Source organism: Hipposideros armiger, unplaced genomic scaffold, assembly GCF_001890085.2.
Source record: "Hipposideros armiger isolate ML-2016 unplaced genomic scaffold, ASM189008v1 scaffold_75, whole genome shotgun sequence".
NCBI lineage: Eukaryota > Metazoa > Chordata > Mammalia > Chiroptera > Hipposideridae > Hipposideros > Hipposideros armiger.
Window position 1 is genome coordinate 1,835,509 of NW_017731425.1, and position 26,157 is coordinate 1,861,665.

At 37.3% G+C, this 26,157-nt stretch overlaps 1 protein-coding gene across 1 annotated transcript in view; it reads right to left on the reverse strand.

The window, feature by feature from the left end:
- Window positions 1–16,762, reverse strand: part of HORMAD2 (HORMA domain containing 2) — an 87,691-nt gene extending 70,929 nt beyond the window's left edge. Inside the window, exons 1-6 of the mRNA XM_019643106.1 lie at window positions 16,702–16,762; window positions 10,917–11,058; window positions 6,357–6,420; window positions 5,829–5,865; window positions 1,559–1,579; window positions 762–788 (exon numbers count right to left, since the gene is read on the reverse strand). Coding sequence (XP_019498651.1) covers window positions 762–788; window positions 1,559–1,579; window positions 5,829–5,865; window positions 6,357–6,420; window positions 10,917–11,058; window positions 16,702–16,752 — 342 coding nt within the window. The 5' untranslated portion in view covers window positions 16,753–16,762. The remainder of the gene's footprint in view (window positions 1–761; window positions 789–1,558; window positions 1,580–5,828; window positions 5,866–6,356; window positions 6,421–10,916; window positions 11,059–16,701) is intronic.
- Window positions 16,763–26,157: the final 9,395 nt, after the last annotated feature.

The following is a 26,157-nucleotide window of genomic DNA, read 5'->3' on the forward strand; positions in this document are numbered from 1 at the left end:
AGGAGGAAAATAAAGAGAATAGAGAGAAACAAACAAAAAACCAGAAGGCCCTCCATTTCTATGCCACCTCCACAACTACCATTTGAAGTAGCACAAGTAACTATGATATGTCCATGACTAATATTCACTCTGGAAGAGAGAAAACAAGAATTCACAATCTGGTTGTGAAGATAAAGTAATATACGTGAATCAATTGAAAGTGTTAATTTTAAGATCCTGCTGGAAAAGGAATTTAGAGAAGGAAGAAATTAGTGTGAACAGAATAGGCAAAGAGGCTTTCATGAAATATTTTAACATAAGTTGGCCTTGAGGATGAGTAGGACTCAATAAGTAGAGGGAAGAAATTTAGGGAGAGAAGCAAAGAGGTAAAGCTCTGAATATCTATGGAAAGATCAAAAAGGGGAGAATTTAGTTTGCAAAAAAAAGTTTAGAATTATGCCATATCTTCCAAAATGCCACAAACAGAAAGGATTCAGAATCGGTTAAAATAAATACTGAAATGTGTTTTTTTTATACAAGCAGAGATTCTTAATGTTAACATGTTAGAGAATAGGCCCAGTTCTACTCAATGCTTTCTTTTTCCAATGCCCCTAACTAGCTTTAAAAATCTCATAATAATGAATTGGTGAAGTTTATAACAAAACACACCGAAAGAGTTACTTTGCTCATGTGGTTGTCTATTAACAACCTATTGCTTCAACTTAGGTAAACATACTTAAATATAATACACATATACTGCCCATCTCTATGTGTGTTCTTACCTCAGGTTCCTTGGGATTCGTGTAAAGCTGTTTAAGGAAAAATAAACAGCATTTAATTTCTGAAATTTACTAGATTACTCTTCACAGAATACATGTTCTATGTGAACAGTTCAATTTGTGCTGTATTGAGTATTGATATATATGATATATTGAGTATTGATATATCCATATATATGATATATATATATATCAAGATATACAGTTCAAGCTAGAAGTGGAATAAGCTCTTATTTTGTAAACATAGGAAGTCTTTAGAGTATTCTGTGAACACTGACTGTAAGGAAATTGATAACAATGTATTTATAATTACTGTAACTGAGCTACAAATAAATTCTAAATAATTTGTTAGGGTTTAACATTTTTTAAATAAATCATACATTTTTAAATAAATCATATACTCTCAATGGTATCATCTCATTTTCTTTCTATTCTTAATTACATTCACCATGTTATACCCAGAAGTATAGAACACTTCAAAAAAGTCTACAAAACTTCAAAAACAAAAAACTTCAAGTCTGTAAAGTAACTCAAAAAACGAAATCCTGATAGCCAATAGATGAAGCAGGTAGATCCTGTATATTTTCCCATATATTGTAATATATAATATGCCAAAAAAATATATAGTTTGTAATCTTTTATTAAAACTTCTGATATATTCTATGTCTTTTTTTAATTCCAAAGTGTCAAACAACAGATAAAGATATTCAAGAGGTTGGAAGGAGGATACTGTTTTAATGTTTTACTTGCCAAAAGGCAATAAAGTAGAGACAGGCTTGGTCTGTTAAATGTGTACTTACTGTAAGTATTGCCATGTGTAGCTTCAAGAGAAAAAAAAACTAGTGTTATTATATATTATATATTATATACTTGCAACTATATTATTGTTATTTTCATTAAAGGCTAATTAAAATATTTCAGAGAGGTTCCAAAGATTTGGGTAGAAAAAAACTTATTCAGAAGACCAGAAAAAGGGATACTAATTATTCATTCATTCAAGTGAGTGCCTATTACATACACAGGATTCTGCTGGGGAGGGAAGAGAAGGGATACAAAAACAGAAAATAACTATCCTTGCTCTCTCTAAGTTATAGTCTAGTTTGGGAGGCACAAGATATACAAAATAATTTATTATTACTAAAAATTAAATATGCCACAAGTATTTCAAAAAAATTGTGCCTTTTGAAACTGATCTATTAAAATAAAAATTTTTAAGTCTGATATAAATCTATAAAACCCATGCCCTCCCTACATATACACATTACTATAAACAGGTTCTCTCTCCTTGAAAGAATAATAGAATATATAGACATAGTATAATAAATCCTATGATAAATTTTTAAAAATTAGAATACAAATGAGAAAATTTCAGGACCATAATTTCATATCAAATTATTCACCTATTTCATGCAAAGCACTAAAGCTTTAGTGACACTGTGTGGCTATTTTGGTTACTGCATACAATTGATTTTAAGACAACACAGTGAAACTCTATTTTACGTTAATTATTTAATTAAAAGTTCATTTCATTCATAAATAGACAAGGCTCCTGATCTCAGGGAACAAGCAGGCCAGCAGGGGAGAAAACATTAAACAAAACACACAGATAGGTGTTAACTGCTATGAAGACTGCAGCACAGGGTGCTTGAGAACATTAAACAGAGGGAGCATTTAGGCTGAGGGAGGAGGCTTGTCAGGAAAGGCCTCCCTGAGGAAGTAAATATTTAGGCTGAGACCTGAAGGATAAATTGGAGTTAGCCAAGTAAAGGGTATTGGATAGGGAAAAGAATTTTCCATGCAAAAGGGAAAAATATGTACGAAGATAAAAGGCACTTGGCATGTTCTAGAATCCTTATATGGCTTGGATATGGTGAGCAATGGTGAGAGTGATGCTTTAGAAAGACAGATGGAGACTAGATCATACAGGCCTTGTAGATCATGTGGCGGATTCTGAACTTTATTTTAAAAGCCATGGAAGATTTTTTAGGCAAAAGAATGACATGATCAGACTCAGGTTTCTGAAAGAATGTAATGTGGACAGTGGGGTGGAATGGTAAGGGATTGAGAATGAGAATAAGGAGACAAATTAGGAGGCTATATACAATACAGTCTCTTTTATATAATAACTATCTAAAAATACATAGTTTTTTATTTTAAAGAAAGCAAGCATAATATAATGTACAAAGAAAACTAAAAATCACCTAAAATTTCACAACTAGAAATAATAATTTAACAGAACATCTTTCAAGATCTCTAGATACTCAAACTTGACGTTACTTAAACTATTTTAAAATATTATTTCCTATAGAAATGAGAGCACCCTGGGAAAAATGAAAAGATATTAACAACTGAAAAACAATATAAATACTATTTACTTAAGCGTCTAAGATCATCCATCTAAGGTGTTATCTTTTAATTTCCAAAAACAGTAAATTTAACTGATTCAGTTATATAGGTAGTCATTTAAGTAAAACAAATCCATTAAACTAGGTAGATACTCTTTTATACTACACTGTTATTTTAGTACATGTAATATTGTAATTATTTAAGCGACTCTATATTAGACTGTGACCTCCTTGAATGGAGAAATCACGTTTCTCTCATTTTCACCCTTTCAAGTACCTAGGCACAATGTCAGGCACAGATTAAATAGGCAAGGGAAGAAGGAAAGGAGAGAGGAAGAGAAGAAGGGAGAGAGGAAAAGGGAAGAAGGGAGGGAGAGAGCTAGAGAGAGAGAAAAAGGGAGACGGAGAGGGAGAGAGAGAACACTTACACAGGGCTATAGTGCTTATTATGTGTCAGGCACTGTTCTAAATATTTTAGATTAGTGATTCTCAAAGTATGACCCCTATACCACCAGTCTCAACATCACCTGGAATTTGTCTGAAATGCAAATTCTTACATCAGAAATTTTGGGTGGAGCCTAGTAATGTGTGCTTTAACAAGACCTCCAGGTGATTCTGGTGCTAGCTAGCATTTGAAGACCACTAATTATTAACTCATTTAATTCACAACCTAAGAGGTAGGTACTATTATTATCACCATTTTATATGTAAAGAAACTATGGTACCAAGAGGTAGGTTACTTGTCCAAGGTCACCCAGATATTAAGTGTGCGGATGAAAAAAGGGTTCTACAAAAATTAACCTCACAGGATGATCTGATCATAAATTCCTAACTGGGCAGGTCATGATGGGTAGTCATATAACTTCTTTAGTAAAAGGTAGTAAAAGGTTTATATTGTCTTAAGCAAGCCCTTTCCATTGTTCTTGTGCATCTAAGATTAATACGCCTTTGAAATAAGCATAACTATTCTTAAGAGGATACATAATCTTGTTAACTATCCTGTAATCCAATCTCCACCTTGCTTTCTCCCACATTCATGTAATCTTCTTTATGTTTCCTCCATAATCTCAAATACGTAAAAGAAATTGCAAAACTGTTATTCTCCAGAGCATTTTAGATCTTGCTTCCTGACAACTGTCATCAGTTTGGCTCAAATAAACTTATAAAAATTGTCTACAGGTTTGGACTTTCTTATGTCAACAAGTGGCAAAACTGGGATTCATTTAAGACTGATTCCAAAACTTGAGTTTATAACTATATTGTACTGCCCCTCAATGATAGACACTCAGGAAGTGTTGCTAAATGAATGAAGAATGAATGAGCACTATCTAGTATGCTGTGATGAACTTCTCCCACTTCTCAACCTGTCCAAATACTCAGGGCTTTCAAAAATCAAGTCATTTTCTCCCAAAGATCTCCCTCTTGCCCCTCACTGGATATAACCCCTCCTATTCCAAACATCCATTGCATACAATCAGTATCTTTCCTTTGGCATGTATCACTTTCTAATGAGTATTATCGTATGCTTGTGATAGAGGTGATAGTCAGTGATATAAAAAAAATCAATATCTAACATCCCAATATGGCACAGGTACTGACTAGTCAGAAAGGATGCAAACTTAGCCCTGAGGCTGGGTTTCTGGAAGCTCCCCTGGACCACCTTGCTAACCCTTTAGTTGCTAGATTATAGAGCTGTCTGGGGAGATCCCAAAGGAGGCAGTGGTGGAATGAGGGAGAGGACGTTGTGGGAGTCATTTGGGGTCTCAGAGAAGCAGCTATTTACCACCTGATATAGAGTATTTCAATATTTTAACAATAGGAACAGCTGGGCCAGTGCATAACAGCTGATCGTCAGCCAGGCATATGAATATCATTTATCTTCTGCCATGGTCAATAAGCTCTTTGCACAATCCCTTATGTTTTATTTTTGTATCATTCAGTTCCCCACATCAGATTTGAATAAATCATAAATAATTGTTCAATGAAAAAGGAAATATATGTGTGTGACTAAATAATCCAATAGTTTATTAATAATCCAATGTAGGTTCATTCATCTCCAAATTTCTTAAAGGAATGGAAATTGAGAAGGAGTACAAAGAAAACAGTGGGGCAAAGGGGAAGAAGCAGAGATAGAAAGTTTAGATAGATAGATAGTCTCTTCGATTAGGACTACAGCCTCTAATTTTTACACCCTTCATAGCTATCTTGGGCAGCAAGAAAGATCTGACACACTTAAAATTCAAGCTGCATTTCAAAAAAATTGAGCTACAATACTAGCTATTTTGAAGGAACAAGTTATATACCTACACCAAACATAGTAAACAAAGTAACCAACATGGAATAAAAACGTATTATTCCAATTCATTTTTTCCTTTCATATCTGCGAACTGAATCGCCGCTATTTTGAACATGTTCAATGTGCTAAATGCCAGATTCTTGTCTCCCTTCTTCCACATCCTGTGGATATCTCCTAGTGACTTCAGAGGAAATTTTGTGGTAAAAAAGATATGAGTATGTAAAAGAGAAAAATGAGGGTTTCATTTCTAATTGATGTAAATGAGACATCAACGGGACAACAAAGGCATAAAAAGAAACTGGTTCATGAATCAAATACCAGTAGGCACTGGTACACCATTAAAACACAACAAAGAAAAGACTAAGCTTTTTCTTTTAAGAGATAAAAGATGAGTCTTTGATCATGGTGTAAAATTTAAAACATTCTTACGTATCTCTTTTCCAAAGCATCAAAACAACCGTGAATCCTGTCAAGAAATAAATGTTTGATGTCAATTTGGACTAGATGCAAAGTCAAAAAAAAATCCAAGCACAGAATCGGTTTACTTTTTTTTGCTTTGAAGAATATTAAATTGACAATCATTTACCTTTCCCACTGAATCAATTTTTTAAAATTCCCAATGTCCCTTAATATGTTGATACAACTTTATAAATAATAGATAAGCAATTCTGAGGTAGGGAATCACATATTTCTCTTTTCAGCTCCCATAATATTTAGGACACTGACATGCATTTGAGTAATCAAATTTTGATTGATATTTTCCTTTCTTTATACGAGCCCATTTACTTCAAAAACATTATGTCAGTATCTTAAAATAATATTGAATAATTACAAATTTCTAGGAAATTGTAAAAAAGAAATGGTTTTAAGGGAATGTTACCACATAAAGTATTATGGGTAATTTCAGCCATGATAAAAATAATGTTGTTCAACTTTTATAAAATTTCAATTACTTACCATTTGATAATATGCAGTGACCCAGGAAATTTTTTATCTTCTTGTAGGATTTTTAAACTGAGGTCTACAGAAATAGAAACAGTCTATTTTCATCTACTAAATGACTGCTGTACTAAAATTGTCCATGCTAAATAAGGGTATTTCCTTTAGTAATTTTATTTATAAAACTTAGTTTTATAGCTTATAAAAACATTTTGAATCTCTAAATATCTACTTTAAAAATCTTATGTACATAATTAACTTAGTTTCAATTTTGATTATATTTTAGCAGTCTCCCCTTATACAAAGCAGTGAAGGGGAACAGAATATGCCACCCCCAAATGTGCCACTTTGGCATGTGGATTATCTGCAGTTGATGGCAATCAAGACCCAGCTGACTCAAGGAAAACTTTTACCTTTCCCTTAACTGACTAAAAGAATTTCGATACAGGGCTTGGCCCAAAAAGAGAGCTATTACCAAAGATAACTTTTTACCTGAGAGACTTATCTGCATGGCAGGGCAAACACCTGATTATCAAGCACCTGTTCCTCTCATCTTCCTGTGAATTGGCCTCCTCCCCTTTAAAGCCTCCAAGACCCTTATCCCATTTGCTAGCTCAGGGTGGCATATAAGCCACAATTGACTGACTGCCTTTGGTCTAATATTTTAATGAGGCTCCTATATGTGCAAATTTAATTTTTTTCTCCTGTTAATCTGTCTTACGTCAATTGAATTACTAGAGAATCCAAAGAACCTAGAAGGATAGAAGGAAAATCTTTCCTTCCCAACAGTAGCACAACTAAATTGGTTGCAAAATCATTTTGTGTCACTTCTGTTGAATTCTTAGTAATCATAAGGTAGTATTGAGACCATCTCCATTAACCAATTTAAAACATACACTTCACCTCAGTTCGGATCCCACATATGAGGGCCAGTGACACTGCCCTCTACAGCTAAGATGCTGAACAACAGCTCAATCTGGAGCTGGGCTGCCATGAGTCGCCAGCGACGGCGTAGGCTGCAGCCCCTGTGGCAGTGGGTTGCCATGGGCTACCGTGTGTAGCCAGTAGCCAGCGTGAGCGGCCAGCAGCCGCAGTGAGCGGCCGTCCAGAAGCCTGAGACTGATCTGCCTCGCCTGGAAGAGCGCAATGATGGTGCCAGCTTGGGCCAGTGAAGCAAGGTCCTCCACAACTAGACTGAAGAACAAAAGGACAGCAACTTGTCTGTTCCCCTTCCCCCAATTCCCCAGAGCTGTTCCCGTCCCCAATTCCCCCAATAAAAGAAATCTTAAAAAAAACAAAAACAAAAAAAAAACATACACTTCAACCTCAAGTTACTGCTCTGATATTTCTCTTCATCTCAGCTAAAAAAAAAGAAAAAAGAAAAAGAAAAATGTTCCCATGGCTTATTCTCAAATATTAATTTCTATCTGAAAGTCAACTCCCTTACTATAGCTAGGTATGGATGAAGAAGAGGCTCTGTAATAATTTTGCTAAGTCCAGTGACGGAAAGTAACCTCACAGGGTGATCTAATCATAAATTCCTAACTGGGCAGGTCATGGTGGGTAGTCACACCCCAGGCATATAACTTCTTTAGTAAAAGGTTTACCTTTGCCTTAAGCAAGCCCTGTCCATTGTTCTTGGGTATCTAGGTTAACACACCTCTGGAATGCCAGAGTAATCCTCTTTTTCAGACCCCTCAAAGGCCTAACCACCCTATCCTGTAATCCAATCCTAGAGATTTCCCTGCCGAGCTTTCTCCCACCTCCATGTAATCTTTCTTACATTCCCTCCTTAATTCCAAATATATAAAACAAACAACAAACCAGAGCATTTGAGCTCTTGCTTCTTAGCATGTTGTCAGTTGGATTCAAATAAACTCTTATAAAAATTCTTTTCAGGTTTGGACATTCTTATGTCAACATAGGGAAGAATAGAAAATCATATTAAAAGAGCTTCGGTTTACATCAGTCCAAAATCAATCACTGATTCACGTATGACTTTGCATAAGTCACTTCACCTTTACATATTGTTTTTCTATCCTAAAATCGATATCACCTCTACCTCCATTTAGGGATATCAAAATTATCCCATGTTGGTGTAACATTCAGAGACTACAAAAAAGAGAGTGACATAGGAGTATTGATCATTTTTATGATGTATGCTACATTTAAGTACAAACACTGAGAAGAAGACATATAATTTCCACTAAAACGGTCCCACAAAAATAAAGCTATAGGAATGGTATTACCCCTTCTATGCTTAGAGTAGTGATTGGCATACAATAAGTGCTTAATTGTGTTAAAGAAAAAACCACAGGCCCAAAATGGCATCAATTGTACTAAAAGTTTATGATACCAAACCTAGATTTAATACCTGACCTAACTGCAGTTTCTACTGGGTTGTCAGAAAAGTCATGACGTATTTTTTCTATGTTTTTCATTGCAAAAATGCGTCATGACTTTTCCAACAACCCAATACCTCTCCCAGAAATGTAATCTTAATCAACCAGTATGGAATTTTCTGAACAAGCACCAGTAAGGTAAATCTGTCACTGTGGGCCCTCTTCATCCCCATAGAAAGAAGAGGCAATCTGCATGATAAAAGCCCTTCCCATTCTCTTCCTCCAAAGAAAAGGTGTCCTGGCCCCAAAATAATCCATTCTTTTATTTGTCAGTAGCTTCTTTGCTCCACCTTTCTTCCTATAAAAAGTTTCCCTTTTGTACAAGCCCTTAGAGCACCCTTCCAGTTGCTGGATGGGATGCTGCCTAATTTATCAACTGCTTACTAAAGTCAATTAGATTTTCAAATTTACTCAGTTGAATTTTGTTTTTTATCAAATAACTACCAAAAAAAGTCTTTTTCCAATTCTATCTTCCAAACAAAAGAAGAAACTGTAACTATGTACTATATATAAACATATTCACTATTACAGGTTTACATCCAAACCTATAGAGAACGTTAAAGAGTTTATTTGAGCCAAACGGACGACAATTACAAGGAAGCAAAATCTCAATGGATTAAGAAAATGCTCCAGAGAATGACAGTTTTGCAGCTTATTTTACACATTAGAATCAAAGGAGAAGAAAAATAAGGAAGGTACATGAAATCCACTGGTGGTAGATTAAAGGGGTGGGAGAAAGCAAAGTGGGGAAATCTCTGAGATTGGGTAAAAGGTAAAATGGAGAGACACATATTTCTTTTACATTGGTGGGTACAAGATAGTTAATAATTAACATTTTTATAGCACATAGAGGTATTTGGGGAACAAGATAACAATGAGGGGTTCTGTACTCTTTGTGTTCTGGTGCTGTGGGTTGTGCCCTGAGGGGTCCAGAAAAAGGGATTACTCTGACATTCCAAGGATATGTTATTTTAGATGCAAAAAGACAATAGACAGTCTCACTTAAGGTAATGATTGACCTGTGTCAAAGAAGCTACAGGCCAAGAATGTGGCTATCCGCCATGACCCACTTTTAGTTAGGGATTTTTATGCTCAGACCATTCTATGTGGTTAATTTTGGTCTCTGAGTTCGTTTGTAGGGCCTGCCATACTTGCCTCCCCTGAGCTTGTCAGGTTTAGTACGTGACCCCTTTTTTGTCCACATATCCAATAAGCCAAAAAAGGACATAATACAAATGAGGCTGTCATAATTGCAAGTATTATGCTTTTGTGTTTACAGCATAGATGCATTTCATTGATGCTCATGTAGCAAGTCAAATATTGTTTAAGAAAATTAAATTGGAATGAGGCCAAGGTATGTCACAAATACAAATGTGAGAAATTAAAAGCAAAGTTAGATTTTAAAAAAATAACATCTTAAAGGAAACTTGTAGCTGTCTATATTTATTTTCCAAATGATAGCTCCCACTTTAGTGACAAATTAGCAAGATTTTCTGAGTTGTTATCACAATTCAGTTTTTTTTAAATAAGAAGATTTTGAAAAATTAGAGTCCTAGGGGTTTTTTTTAATACAAGAGAAGGAAAGGAGCCAGAAACAACTTGTAATATAAGGAAATGAGAGCTTAAGTTTAAGGATACAAGAAACAAAAGGAAAAAGGTAGAAGACCTGGCAATTGAGAAAAGACTTTTATTGATTAGAATGATAATTTATCTAAATATCCATACTAATCAACAAACGGATTTGGCATGAGTATACATTCTTTTCCAGCATATTTGCATAAATGTGTTAATAGGAAGAAGAGTTTTTCACCTGGCTCCATCAAACTTCTTCAATGCCAAAGTATAATTTAAAGAACAAATTCAATTTAGGCACAAAATAGTGCAAATCTACAGCACCCAAAAAGATTTTGATCTGGCTGCTGCTTTTATAGGTATAGTTTAGAATTACTGGGTCTGTCCACACAGATTTCTTTTCTTCTCAGTCTATCATTTGGCATTTAATGGTTCCTATAAGTAAAACCACTAAACATAGTGAAATTAAAATGGAAAATGAATTAGCAAATTGATCTTGAAGACCATGATTTAGAATTAGCACACTGTGAGAAATTAAAGGTCTACTCCTGCCAAATAGAGAAAAGGACTGCAACAGCCAAGTAACCATTTAGTTAAACTTTACCATCCAAATATTGTTCTCCATAAGAGCTCTCTGGAAATAGTCCCCTTAAATATGTTATACATGAGATAGAAATAGAAAAAAGTTTCTTCACCAGTATCAATGACTCATGCTCATTAGTAATTTGGGATGGGAAAACTGTTTCCTGGAAAAAAAACAAAGATGAAAAAGATTAGTATTCTTTAATATAATCAGTTCATCATGCCATTAACACAGATACGATGGAAAGATGCAAATCTGACACCTTCATAGGTAATCAAAAGGAAGCAGGCTTTGACTATTGCATTAAATTACATTTTCATGGGTTGGCCGAGTGGCTCGTTGGTTAAGAGTTGGCCTGGGAGCACGAGCTCTGAGCAGCAGGGCCACCGGTTCGGATCCCACATGAGCCAGTGATGCTGTGCCCTCTACAGCTAAGATGGTGAACAACAGCTCGACCTGGAGCTGGGCTGCCGTGAGTCTCTGGTGACAGCGTAGGCTGCAGTGGGGCTGCAGTGGGCTGCTGTGAGCTACCGTGAGTGGCCAGCAGCCAGCGTAAGCGGCCGGAAGACAGCGCGAGCTGCCATGAGCCTCTGTGAGCAGCCGTCCAATGGCCGGTGACCAATCTGCCTCAGCCAGGAGGAGCACAATGATCACAATAGCAACATGGGCCAGTGAAGCGACATCCTCCACAACTGGACTGAAGAACAGAAGGGCAGCAATTTGTCTGCTCCCATTCCCTGATTCCCCAATGCTGTTCCCTCCCCCAATTCCCCAATAAAGTCTTAAAAAAAAATTAGATTTTCACATGCAAAGCAGAGGAGAAAGGCAGTTACCCAAGTAACTCAAGAGTAATATAATTTATTTCAAAATGATCCATGGATTTGAAGCAAAACTGGAGTTTTACTATAATTATATAATCTCCTCCCCCTTCACACACTCCTCAGAATCCACTGCTATCGGTCTTTTACTCCATCCACTCTATACTGTTCTCTCCAAAGTCACCCAGCACATACTATCATTGACCTCTTCTCAGTCCTGATGCCATGTAACTAACTTCTCCGCAGTGCTTGACAGTTGCCTACACTCTTGCTCTTCTCTCTCAGCTACCATAATACATTTTCTTTTGGTTTTTCACCTCTCCCTCTATATCTATCTCAACCTTTTATTTTTTCCAGTTTTTCTGCCCTTTAAATGTTGATCCCATCCTAGGATTCTGTCTTTGGTCCTGTTCTCTTTTCATAGCTCTCTCTTCTTGGGTAATCTCATCTAGTCTCACTGCTTCAGCCACAGCCTATACAGAGAAGCCTTGGAGTCCTCACTTCTGTTCTGAGCCACACTTCTATTTTTCTATTTTCTGAACATCTGCACCTAGACCACTTTGTAGACTCCTCAAACTCAGTTTCTTTCTATCACCACTTAGACAAATGAATCAGCATCAGTCCAATCATCCAGGGTAGAAGTACACTCATCTTTGGCTTCTCTCTCTCTTTCATACCCCACATCCAATTACTAAATTCTATTAATTCTCTCTAAAAGAATTCTCAAATCTGTGTTTTCCTTTCCCTTCTCACTGCCACTGTCTTGGCTCAGGACATACTTACTTCTCCCCTTTGTTACTGCAGTAGTCCCTGATCTCCCTGCCAACAGTTCCTTCCATTCAATCTGTCCTTCATGTAGCCAAAATTAACTTTAAAGAACACAAATCTTATGACTCTCCCAGTGTTCACACAGCATAGCTTTCAAGTACCTTAGTGTGGCATTTGAGAACTACCTAAATTTTATCCTTGCCTAGCTGTCCTGCCTCTCTGACCCACTCCTCTCTGCCCCTATTCCCTTATCCTCTTAGCTACGTGGAAATACTATTCATCTACTGTTCTACTACACCTTTGTGCTTTGCTTAAGCTAGAGTTCTGCAGAATACTAAGGTTCTGGAAGATGTCAGATAGTGTTCTATAAAAAGTATCAATGCTAACAATAGTTTCCTTCTAACGTTTGTGTGTGTGTGTGTGTGTGTGTGATATTAAACAATTTATACAGTTGTTCTTAAATGATTGGATAGTCTGACTTAAAAAATAGTGTGCTGAGGGCCGGCTGAGTGGCTCAATTGGTTAAGAGCTTGCTCAAAGGTTTGAGCTCTGAGCAACAGCGGTTTGAGTCCAGCCCGAGCTGAGCTGCAGCTGAGGTGCCAACAGGTGGCAGGATGGCTCAGCTAAAAAAAAAAAAATAGTGTGCCATATTAGGAATGTCATAAGAGAATGATAGATACATGAATTTTACTTCACTATGTAAGAGGTGTCTACCAACTAACAGACATTTTGCTTATAGTATATTTGCTGATAATCTGTTTTGTATCTTGAGTTATCATTTCAACATGTTTGTCATACCATTCAATGTTTATTGTGTACATGTATTAACATAAAAATTAAAATGTGATCATTTTTATCACAATTAATTAGTCTATGAGACTGTTTTTTGCTGTCTTCTTTAATCCAAGCACAAAATATGTATCATGAACTCCAGGTGGTGTTCTGTCAATACATTATAGTTTTAAAGTATTTTCCAAATATTGATGAATTAGACTACATTAAACGTATGTTCATTAATACACTATTAAGAGAAAAGAGACAACTCAAGAGTGGGAGAAGATAATCTAATATATATGGCTGACACAGGACTGATATCCAGAATGTATAAAGAACTCCTAAAATTCACTAGGAAAAAGACAGACAATGGAAAAGGAAAACAGGCAAAAGACCTGGACAGATCCTTTGCAAAACACAACATCCAAGTGGCCAATAAACAATGGAAAAGTGCTGAAACTTCAAGGAAATGCATATTAAAATCACAACGAGATAACACTACACACCCACCAAAATGACTAACATTTTTAAAAATCAAAAAATACCAAATGTTGACAAGGATATGAATCAATCAAAGCTTTTTAAACACTGGTTGTAGGAGTGTAAATGGGTACAACCTCTTTGGAACATTGCTTGACGGTATCTAATAAAGTTAAATGTATATATATCCTTGACTTGTAGGTATAGATTCAACAGATATATGTGTACATATACTCACCAAAAGAAATGTTCATATCAGCATTATTCATAATAGTCCCAAATTGGAAACTACCCAAATGCCCATCGAGAGAATGGATAAACAAATTGTGGTATATTTCCACAACAGAATACCATTCAGCAATGAGAATCAATGACCTACAACTATACTTAACAATATAAATGACTCTCACACATAAAGCTAAGCAAAATAAACCAGACACAAATGATTACTATTGTATGATTTCATTTATTTAAAGTACAAAAGGAGGTGAAACTAACTTATGCTGTTAGAGGTCAGAATGGTAAGTCTTTGATTACTTTATTCAAATTCAGGAGCCTTTTCTTTACTGCACAGTTTCAACTGTTGACGTTTTAATAATTCTGTTACTTAAATATGACTTTATGTGAAAAAGAACTCCCCAAAAGCTTTTTTTATATCTAGCTCTGGTTTTGCTATATAAGCTTCCATCTTTTTTGGTATACTATATAGTGGCAATGAATTACCATTTGTCAAACCATATTATATTCAGTTGTCAAAAAGGTATATAATAAAATTATTACTCTTGTATGTATGATAGGAACTTCAGGGAAAAATTAATATAGATCTTAAAAGCCAGGCTAAGGAATTTATACTTTATTCTGCAATCAATGGAAATTCAGCAGGTTTGACCCAGTAAATTAGTGAAATAATTGTTTTAGGAATATTAAGCTGTAGCAGAAGTAGGAAAGATTAAAGCTGAAGAAGAATTAGGTGTGCATGTGGTGTGTGTATTGTGTGCATGTGTGTATTTGTATGTGTGCAAAATTTTACAGAAAATTGCTCTTTGATCTTTGTACCCATAGATCCTAAGACATTATGATTCTTTTGGGTAACTGGGTAATAGCTGGCATGACATGCATATTTGGTAAATTATTGAAAACATGCCGAAACTTAGAGGCAATACTTGAGTAATAATCATTAGTAAAATTAAGTAACCTGAAAGTATAAAGACATTTACTTTAAATTTAAAATCTAATAGCCCATTTGTAGTAATGAAGATCAATGGTAAGAAAAGGACTCTAGAGCTCTGTTACTTCTCTACACTCCAGGGATTTTTTTCTCAACTCAGCTTGTCTAATACTTTAAATGTCTAATACATGAAAATACTATGGCTTGATAATAAAAAAAAACACTATTATAAATTATTTTAATAAGATAGTGTGCTAATGACATGAGATGTTTGACAGCTTAGCTGTCACGTTATATGACCCAAGGCAAGTTACTTTACTTCTCTGAGCTTCAGTTTCCTCCTTATTGCAAGGTTTAATTGAAATAATAATATAAAGCCCTCAACACAATGCCCAACACATGGTAAATGCTGAATAAATGTTAGTTTCTATAGTTATTATTATTGTTGTTTTAAGTATTAAATAGCAAACTCATACAGTCACTTAAAATTTACCGGGAGAAGCAGCTCATCCGGTCCAAACTACAAAGATCTGTTTTTATCAAAAGGTCAATTTGTTCATGTACAGTGAGAAAAATAACTGCCAAGTTGATTGCAGTTCATATACCCATCTCAGCATTTTCCCTCCAAGAAGGAAGCACACTTAGAAAACTAAATGAGATCAGGAGCCTGCTTGGTGAGTATATTGAATTCGAGCCAGAAAGATGACTGCCTTCTCTCTGCCCTAATTCTCCTCAATTTCAATCTGTCCTACTTTTGCTACAGTTTAATATTCCTAAAACAATTATTTTACTCACTCTCCTGATCAAACCTGCTGACTTTCCATTGATTGCAGAATAAAGCATAAATTCCTTAGCCTGGTTTTTAAGATCCATATTATTTTGTCCCCAAAGTTTGTATTCAATTTTATTTCCTGCTTCTGTTCAACATGACAGTCCACTCCAGTAAGGATGGGGTTCTTCATTATTCTCTGAAACATGCCATGCTGATTTCTTATTCTGAGCCAAGGCATATGCTAGGTTTTCCTCATGCAATTCTATTCTCTCTCCTCTATCTAAATCATTTTCATTATTTAAGGTCCACCTTAAGTCCTGTCTCCTTCATGAGGAATATACAAATAATTCTAGTCTAAACAAAAATCTCAAAATTCCTATAATTTGTGTTGCTTTACTCTTTTTCACATATATGCAATGCATATATGACTTCGTATATTGACTTATCTCCTTCAAATTTTAATTTAACCAGATTATAAACTTCTGGAAGATGAAGATTCTTTTTTTGTCATTCTTTCAGAGAATAACACAGTATTACATACTCGTATATACTATACGATATTGAGCTCTCAGTGAATAAATAAATGATTCATTAATGAATGTCACAGAACAAAATAAATTTGTACAGGTGAACTCAGCAAGGTTGCCTAGCCCTGGCATGCTCCCCCAGGGTCCCAGCATCCAAGTTTTTCTCAGTGCTCTCTCCTTCATTTCTTACAATTACATCATGGTATAATTGCTTCAGGAAGTGAATGTCAACAAAGACCATCTGTTTTGTTTCTGATTTCTTTTACCCTAGAAAATCTAAATATATAAACATGAAACAAGCACCCAGTAAAGTATTTTTTAGGAATCTATTCTAATTTTCTGAACATTCTCAGTCCATTAGGCAGTTAAAATGTAGACATACCTTGCCAGCATAGTATGTGCCAATTAACTGCTGTTTAAAGAAAACACCAAAGATTAAAGTCATGATTCTGAACTAACTCGCTAAATGGTCAATTTTCTTCTAATTCTTAATAAATACCTGAGTTGTCTTGTGAGTTCTGATAGAATGAGAGAGCTGAGCTGTGGCCATTGTAGTAATATGTCAGGATTATTTTAGCAAGTCTAACCTGAAAAAAAAAAGATAATAATAATAATAATAATAATAATTAATTAATTAGAGACCTTTCCTAGCATAACCCTTATTGTAAATGCTCCAAAGAAAAACTATATAATTAGCATTTGACTACATTTTTTGGAAAATTACTTTAATAATCATTTTAATCTCCACTACCAATTTTCTATAAATTTGGCATAAATTCTCTGAATTAGTTTTCCCAATCACCCAATAAAAATTTAAGTTGACCCACTTGTTTCCAAATACATTTGGAGGAGAAAAATAAATTGTAAATCACTTAATGACTCGATAATATATTTTATTCATCCTTGTTATTCCCTCAGAGTGTAACAGTGCTTGGTACATAGCAGCAGCTCAAAAACACATCTTGAATTAACTTCATGGTGTAATTGATTTTCAAAGTCAACTCACAAGTTAATGTTTATACTTCCTACCCATTAGCATGGCTATTAAAAAAAATGGAAAATAACAAGTGTTGGTGAAGATGTAGAGAAACTGGAATCCTTGTGCACTGTGGTGGAAATGTAAAATGGTGCAGCTGCTGTGGAAACAGTATGGGAGTTCCCCCAAAAGTTAAACAATTACCATATTATCCAGCAATTCCACTTCTAGGTATATACCCAAAAGAACTGAAAGCAGGGATTCAAGCAGATGCTTGTACACCAATGTTCATAGCCATATTATTTACAATAATAGCCAAAAGATGGAAACAACCCAAATGTCCATCAGCAGTTGAGTGGATTAAAAAAATGTGGTCTATACAATAGAAAATTATTCACTTTTATAAAGGAATTAATTTCTGATACATGCTGCAACCTGGATAAAATTATGTTACGTAAAATACACCAGACACAAAAGGAAGAATATTGTATAATTCCACTTATTAGAGGAAAATAGTCAAATCCAGAGTCAGAAAGTAGCAGAGAGGTTACCAGGGGCTGGATGGTAGAAGGAATGGGGAGTTTAATGGGTACAAAGTTTCTGTTCAGGATGATGAGAAATTTCTAGAAATCTACAGTGGTGATGGTTGTATAACACTGTGAATGAACTTAGTGCCACTGAATTAACATTTGAGAATGGCTGAGGTGGTAAATTTTGTTATGTACATTTTACCACAATAAAAAAAATTAATGTTTAAAATACATAATGTTTAGAATAGTTTTTACTGGGGTGGCTCAGTTGGTTAGAGCACATGCTCTGAGCAACAGGGTTCCTGATTCAATTCCCACATGGGCCAGTAAGCTGCACCCTCCGCAACTACAATAGATTGAAGACAATGACTTGGGGTGAGCTGCCGATAGGCAGCCAGGTGGCTCAGTTAGAGCGCATGCTATGGGATGGTGGGCTGTACCCCCTGTAACTAGACAGAAAATGGCAACTGGATGTGAAGCTGAGCTGAGCCCTCCACAACTAAGATTAAAGGACAACAACTTGACTTGGAGCTGATGGATCCTGGAAAAAAACACATTGTTTCCCGAAAAAAACACACTGTTCTCCAATAAAGTTAAAAAAAAATTAAACTTATTTAAAATAAATAAATAAAAAAAATAGTTTTTACTTCCATTGCTTCACTAACATTAAAAAAAGCAAATTTCCACAGGCGAATTTTACAAAACATTCAAAAAAGAATTAACACCTATTCTCCTCAAACTATTCCAAAAAATACAGAAGGAGGGAAGGCTCCCAAGCACATTTTATGAGGCCACTATTACTCTGATCCCAAAGTCAGACAAAGATATTACAAAAAAAGAAAACTACAGGCCGATATCCCTAATGAACATAGATGCAAAAATCCTCAACAAAATACTAACAAGAAAAAAAAAAGCCAATTTCCCTTCTTCTTTTCAAAGGCCTTGATTTAATTTAAGCTGTGGCTTCTTTTCAAGGTTTTATAGAGTTCTGACCAAATATTTGTAAAATAATCCATATAAAGAAATTCTGGATCACCCAGGCTAACCTGTGACCTGTTTTTGTGTAAACATATTAATGCAAGATTCTGGAAGATTTTGCAAATAAAAGAGGGCAGAATTATTTGATGCCACAAGGTGGTGACAGAGATTATAAACAGGTAATATTTAATTTCTCTCAAACGACTTTTTCAGAGCAGCACTAGGGGACACTCTAACAATATTTTATATGAGACTAAAAACCACCTAATAGCCTTTTGGTCCTGAAAGATTCCAAGGTATCTTTTGTTGACTTCAGAGTATAACCTTCATTTCTGAGTATAACCTACAAATATGACTCAACAACTCAATAGTCTCCCTTATGACTTCAAAAAATAAAACAGAAAAAATAACTACAAGAGTTTAAGCTCTAGTTCTGGCCCATTAAAACATAACAAACTACTTCCTACTGGGGTAATAATTAGTCTTAGAGACAATAAATAAGAGGAATAATGATTTTTAAATAGCTCTCCACATTGTTTTTGTTTTTTTTAATTTCTCTATGATCATAAGACATTCTGATGGCATTTCTAGAGAATCAAGCCCTGAAAATAGTATCAGCCAATTAGAACCCAATGCATTACAACATCCATATTTTTGGAATGTATGGATAACCTGGATTAAATTGATATTATCACTAAAAACTCTGAGACATCTGAAGGCACTTGTTTTGAGAAAGATTTTAACTCCAGTCACTATTAGCATTTGGTAAATACCTGCGGAATTAACATGTATAAAACAAATTAAGTTAAACTTTATAAACACATATGTATGTATATAGACAAAAATAACCAGCAGTATAATCTAGTAGAAAGACGGTTTAGAGTTAAGGAACCTAGGTTCAAATTCTGCTCAACTACCTAGTAGCTCTATGACTTAATCAAATTACTTAATCTCCCTGGGCCTCAGTTTCCTTTTTGTAAAATGAAGACAATAAATCCAACTTTTCAGGGCTTTTCTAGTGTTTATCCAGGCAAGTGTTTACCAGGAGACGTAACATAGCATAGTGGTTAAGCACATGGACTCTTCTGGAGTCAAACTACCTAGGATCAAATCTCAGTTTGCAATTTACTATCATCTTAGGCAAGTGCTGTGCCTCAGTTTCCCCACTTGTAAAATAAGGATAGTAATAGTACCTACTTCATAAGGTTGTTGTCTGGACTAAATGAGTCATTATTTGTAAGGCCTTTGTAACACTGTCTGACACACATTTCATTATATGTAAAAAAGCATGTTTATTTTTTTTAATCTTATAATGTATTAGTAGTCAAACTCCTGGTTTTCTTCCAGCCTCCCAGTTGTTCCTTTTCATTGTTCTCTTCAGACATTTTTCCCTGCCATTTTTTAGCTTTCTGTGTTCTTGAGGGTTCTGTCCTAGGACCTCTTCTTTTTTTTTTTTACTTCTAAATACACCCCCTGGATGTACAAATACATTCCCACTGTATCAATTACTATTTCTATTCTAATGTCTGATATGCATATCCCTAGTCCAGGTCTCTCTGGGAAGTTGCAGATTTATACCTCTGTCTATGAGAGGTTGATGTTCCCAACACATCCAAATGTAAATTCTTTACCCCTAAACCTATTTCTGTTTCCTAGCTTAGTAAATGACATCATCACATACCTAATTGATCAGGCCTAAAAACTATGACTCAAATCTGACCATCCCCCCCGCACCCCAATCATCCCCATATCCAATCTCCTTAATATTTTACAAATGTCCACTCCTCACTTAATCTACATTGCTGCCATCTCTGCTTGAGATTGGATCAGCCTCATCTTTTATCTGGACTGCTACAAACCACTAGTCTGCCTGTCACTGGTCTTACTCCAGTCTGTTCTTTGTATTGCAGCCAGAGTTTTCTTTTTGAGTTACAAACTTGATAATGTAAATTCTTAGACTGAAATACTTCAATAGCTCCCCACAACCCTCAGGATAAAATCCAAACTCCTTACCATCGTTTCAAGACCTGGCTCATGCTTCCTTAGCCACATCTCTAACCATTTTCCCTTACACTTTCATGCATCCACTTTTTTTATCTAGGTTAATTACCCTAAAGGACTATATTCTTTCCAGCCTTCTGCCTGAAACATTCTCCTCTGTTCCCAATTCCTACTCATCTCCTAGACATGGCTTACTATAAATTTCTTAAAGAATTATTTCCCGATTCACCACTACCACCAAGTCCAAGTTATATACCCATTGTAATATATACTGTACATTGATTGCATTTATGCATCCACCCCATCCTACTGTTAATGTGAGAGCAAAGTTTTGTCTAGCTCATTCTTTATTTTTTAAAGTTTTTTAAAAAAAAACTTTTAAAAATTGTTTTTTGAAAAACAATTCAGAGCCGGCCGAGTGGCTCAGCTGGTTAAGAGCTGGCTTGGGAGCACAAGCTCTGAGCAGCAGGGCTGCTGGTTCAGTTCCCACATGGGCCAGTGATGCTGCACCCTCTACAGCTAAGATGGTGAACAACAGCTCAACCTGGAGCTGGGCTGACATGAGTGGCCGGCGACAGCTTAGGCTGCACTGGGGTTGCAGGAGGCTGCCGTAAGCTACCATGAGTGGCCGGCAGCCAGCCTGAGCAGCCAGCAGCTGGTGAGAGCTGCCATGAGCCACTGTGAGTGTCCAGTGGCCGGCGACAAACTGCCTCAGCCGGAAAGAGCACAATGATCATAATACCAACATGGGCCAGTGAAGCGACATCCTCCACAACAAGACTGAAGAACCAAAGGACAGCAACTTGTCTGTTCCTCTTCCCCGATTCCCCAACACTGTTCCCCTCCCCCAACTCCCCAATAAAATCTTTTTTTTAAAAAGAACAATTCAGTGAGTTTTAATATATTCAGAAAGCTTACAACCATCACTACTGTCTAATTTCAAACCCATTAGCAATCATTCTCCATTCTCCCTGCCCCCGACCCTTTAGAACCACTAATCTACGTTTTAATTTCTATGGATTTGCCTATTCTGGGCATTTCATATAAATGGAATCATATAATATGTGACCTTTTGTGTCTGGTTTAGCTCATTCTTGAATCCTCAGCATCATCATAGTACTAGAACAAAGTTCGTAGGTGCTCAATAAATACTTGCTGAGTCAACAGAGAAGGACTATAGGAACAAGAAAGAATTAAGGGTCTAGAAAAGAATTACAGAATTTTAAAAGTAGAAAGAACTTTAAATGACATCTAGTCTAAACACCTACTTTTATAGATAAGGAAATTAAGGTCTAGAGAAATCAATTGACTTACCTAGGGTCAATCAACCACTTAGTGGCAGAACTGAGAATAAAATTCAAAAAATGTTGATTCACAATATAGGGGTTTTTCTACAATAACTCTCCCAAATGAAATTCCTCTTTGCTTTCATTCCATCTAAAATGATGCACTCTAGCACCTTTACTGGTTGGGCTTGCTTGCTTATTTCTAAACATGGTAGTGTCTCTTTATGGTGTTCTAAAATGAGCTTGCTTCAGGAAGGCAAAAAAGATCTAAATAATTTTTTTAAAATAGCAGGTTGCTCTTGACCTCTAACTATTGTTACTAATGTTATTTTCCCTTTGAGCAGGTGTTTTGTGGAGATCTCCTATTCAAGTACAAACTGCTTAATTTTGAAAGCTCAAAGCTGACAGCCCCAGGAGGTATGACTCTACAGATCATGCACTCTTAGAGAATATCTGATTTTTTTTATCACCTTGTTTTAACTTGTTACCAAAAAACCTAGGAGAGATTTCATAACTAAAGATTTTAAGAACAGAACTCTCTCTAACTTTCTAATGTCTCTCACTCATATATTTGCTTGCATATAGGATCCACAAACATCTGAAACTTCACAGGGCATCAATACCATTCATTCACTCTTCTGCTTGATGTCACTCTGTGAAAAGGACTATGATCTTCTTCAGAAAGAGGCAGGACTTCAGGCTGGCCGAGTGGCGTGTTGGTTAAGAGCTGGGTTGGGACGCCAGAGGGCCCCAGTTCGGAGCCCACATATGAGGGCCAGTGACACTGCCCTCTACAGCTAAGATGCTTAACCTGGAGCTGGGTTGCCGTGAGTCACCAGCTACGGGGTAGGCTGCAGTCCCTGTGGCAGTGGGTTGCCATGGGCTACCGTGTGTAGCCAGCAGCCAGCGAGAGCGGCCAGCAGCCAGTGTGAGCAGCCGTCCAGAAGCCACCGACTGATCAGCCTCACCCAGAAGCCACCGACTGATCAGCCTCACCCAGGAAGAGCGCAATGATGATGCCAACTTGGGCCAGTGAAACAACATCCTCCACAATTAGACTGAAGAACAAAAAGACCAGCAACTTGTCTGTTCCCATCCCCCAATTCCCCAATTAAAAAAATCTTTAAAAAAAAAAAAAAAAGAAAGAGCAGGATTTCTATGGTTTTGCAGATAAAAACTCACTCTGGGCTTACCTTTTGACCTACATTTCAATTGCCTATTTAAAATGGTAACACAATTACTATTTTACCCTTTTATTTGTGAAGCCAAGAGTCAGATAAAGATAGATCAGCTGTTGTTTAGTTTATGAAGACTCAAGCCACATTTTTTTTTTGCTATTCTGAGTGAAACAAAAACTAAAATTATATTGTTTCTCCAAAGACAATAATAGTAATTTCCTAACTCTCTCCACCCATCTTTTCCAATCTTCAACAACCATTTTTTTTAAGTAAGAAAATCTCCTTTCTACTGAGTAAACAATATCCAATTGCTGGATTCTAAAATGCAGCTAGGTGACCTTCCTTACCTGTGCATGATATAAAGGATGGCTTTACTTAAAGGAAGTGCATGTCAACACAAATGAGTTTCACAACATAGAGTTGGAAGGGAGAGGAGACATTCTCTATAATCCAATCCCCTCATTTAAAGAAAAGGAAAGTCAATTCAGTGCAAGGAAGATAGTCTTTTTTTTTCTTCTTAATTTTAGGGGAGAGCGTGAACACAGTCCCCCCCACTACCACCACAAATTATGCAGTCGAGTTTCCCACATTTGGGGACATCACGGGGTCAGCACATCCGGAGTGCAATTGATAAGCCTCACCCTGGGAAAACCACCTTCGTGATCATGGTATCTCCCCTGCCAGGTAAGTAAGATAATCTTTTTAACACACAGTGCTCTTTTGGTTTTTTAATATCTTCATGCTCCTTCAATTATTCATTCATTCAGCATTTACTGGGCAACTACAAAGTGCCAGGCTTTGTGTAGGATTACAAAGATGTAAAATATTATTCACATCTCAAAGATTTATGGTCCAAAGGGGGAAAATGAAATTATCATCCTAATTAGATTAAAACTCCTTTTGAAAGCAAGAACCATACTTTTTTCCCCCCCGTTTCCACCAGCCAAGTACATGATGTACTGCACACTCCGTCCAATGCTCTGCACACTTGAACACATTTTGGTGATTGCCTAATCTTGAGTTTCAAGACACTCTCTCCTCTGCACTGTTTGGGGATCTAAAGTTCACAGAGATTAAATGGCAAATCCTGAGGACAAAGGAGGAACTGAGGTCATTTGTGGGGACTCATCTGCACCCCTCACCTCTTAAATCTGTGCCAGGCATTGATTCTGGCAGAACAGCTCAATGGCTGGAAAAAACCTGACGTAGCTAAAATAATCCCCGAAAGTTCCACACCTGACTCTCGGAGCTACACACCCTCCTCATCAACTGTGTGGCGGCTAATTACCGCTGCTGTGCCTCAATTTAAAAGCTACTTAGATAGTAGAAATGTGGGTGTTCCCAGTACAATTCTCTCCACGTTTCCCCCCTAGTATATGTGAAATTTTTCATCATCAAGCGTTGGCTATGGGGGGTGGGGAATGTTACCTAGGAGCCCCCTTTTTCTCCTCAGCCCTCGTCTTCTCGAAGGTTCTCCTCAGAGTACTTCGGTCCTCAACGATATGCTTTCAAATCAAACTTAAAATCTCAAGTAAAAAGAAAAGAAAAAAGTTAACATAAAACTAGGGAACTAACAATCCTTAAATGCCCTCTTTTCTCTGGAAACTTCGCGTCTGATAAGCCCACACCTCAGCTCGTCGACGCCTCACACGGGATTCAACGCCTTCGCCGGCCCAAACCCGCCTCTCGGTCATATGAATAATCAACGACGTCTTCCTGGGCGGGGCGAAAAGCTTCCTCATGAATAATTCATTACCTCTCTATGGCTTGCCCATGCGTCTATCCTCTCTCTCTCCGCCTCATGAATATGCAAAAAATTGGGCGGGCAGCCCTAATAAACCCCTGGCGGGCCCGGCCCCATCAGCCCCCGGCTTCTGTGCTGGACGGAGCCCCTGTTCCCAATCCACTTGCCCTTCCGCTGCCGGCCGCTGTATCTGTGCTGCCATATTTCCCGCCCTTCCGAGGGCTCGCCCCGCGCTCCCGGGCCTGAGGGGCCAGCGCTGAGCTCGCGGCGCCGCGAGAGACAGGGGACACGGGGCTACACGAGGACCCTGACGGTGTCACTCCGCTTGGGCAACCCGTACGTCACGGACAACTTGCCGCGGTGCTTCCTGAAGAGGCGCCCGCCCGCCGAGGTGAGGCGGTGGCAGGGAGGCCCTCGCGGGCCGGGAGGGGCCTGAGTTAGAGACGAGAGATCTTGGGGTTAATGTGAGCCAAGGCCCCTGGCCACGGGTCCCAGACAGGCCTGAGATCAGCACTCGGCGGCATGGGGGAGGGGAGGCTAGAATCTGGGAAATCGGGTCAACGCAGAAGGGATGGACTTGGAACTCCAGAGACACAGATTCAATCGTTGAGGGCATCTCCACCTCTTCCCAATGCATGGACCCAACTTTGCATTGTTTCTAACCTTAATTTGTAGTTATGCAAATAAACCACGGAAATGTTCTCCTCCCTACACTGCCCCTAATCCCTGTCCCTTCAGCAGAGGTAACCCCAGTGAGCAGTTAGGTGTGAATCTCCTCAGATTCTTGGCCAACGTGTTCAGGTACATACTTAGTACTTACCCTGTGAAGCTTTTCAAAGGTTCGTGAAGTCCCTTGAACTTCTGCCATGGGATTTCCTAAGAGAGTGGGTGAAGAAGTGAGCCACTTTAAACCAGTTTTTACTTAGTTTCTGCAAGTGAGGGAGAAAATGATTCAAGCTGGTAACACCATGAGTTTATAACATAATGACTAAAACCAAATTTGGGGCTGTAATTTTTTTTTAAGGTTTTTATTGGGGAACGGGGGGATGGGAACAGCGCTGGGGAATTGGGGGAGGCGAACAGACAAGTTGCTGTCGTTTTGTTCTTCAGTCTAGTTGTGGAGGACGTTGCTTCATTGGCCCAGGTTGGCACCATCATTGCGCTCTTCCCAGGCGAGGCAGATCAGTCACCGGCTTCTGGACTGCCGCTCACTGCGGCTGCTGGCCGCTCACGCTGGCTGCTGGCTACACACAGTAGCCCAT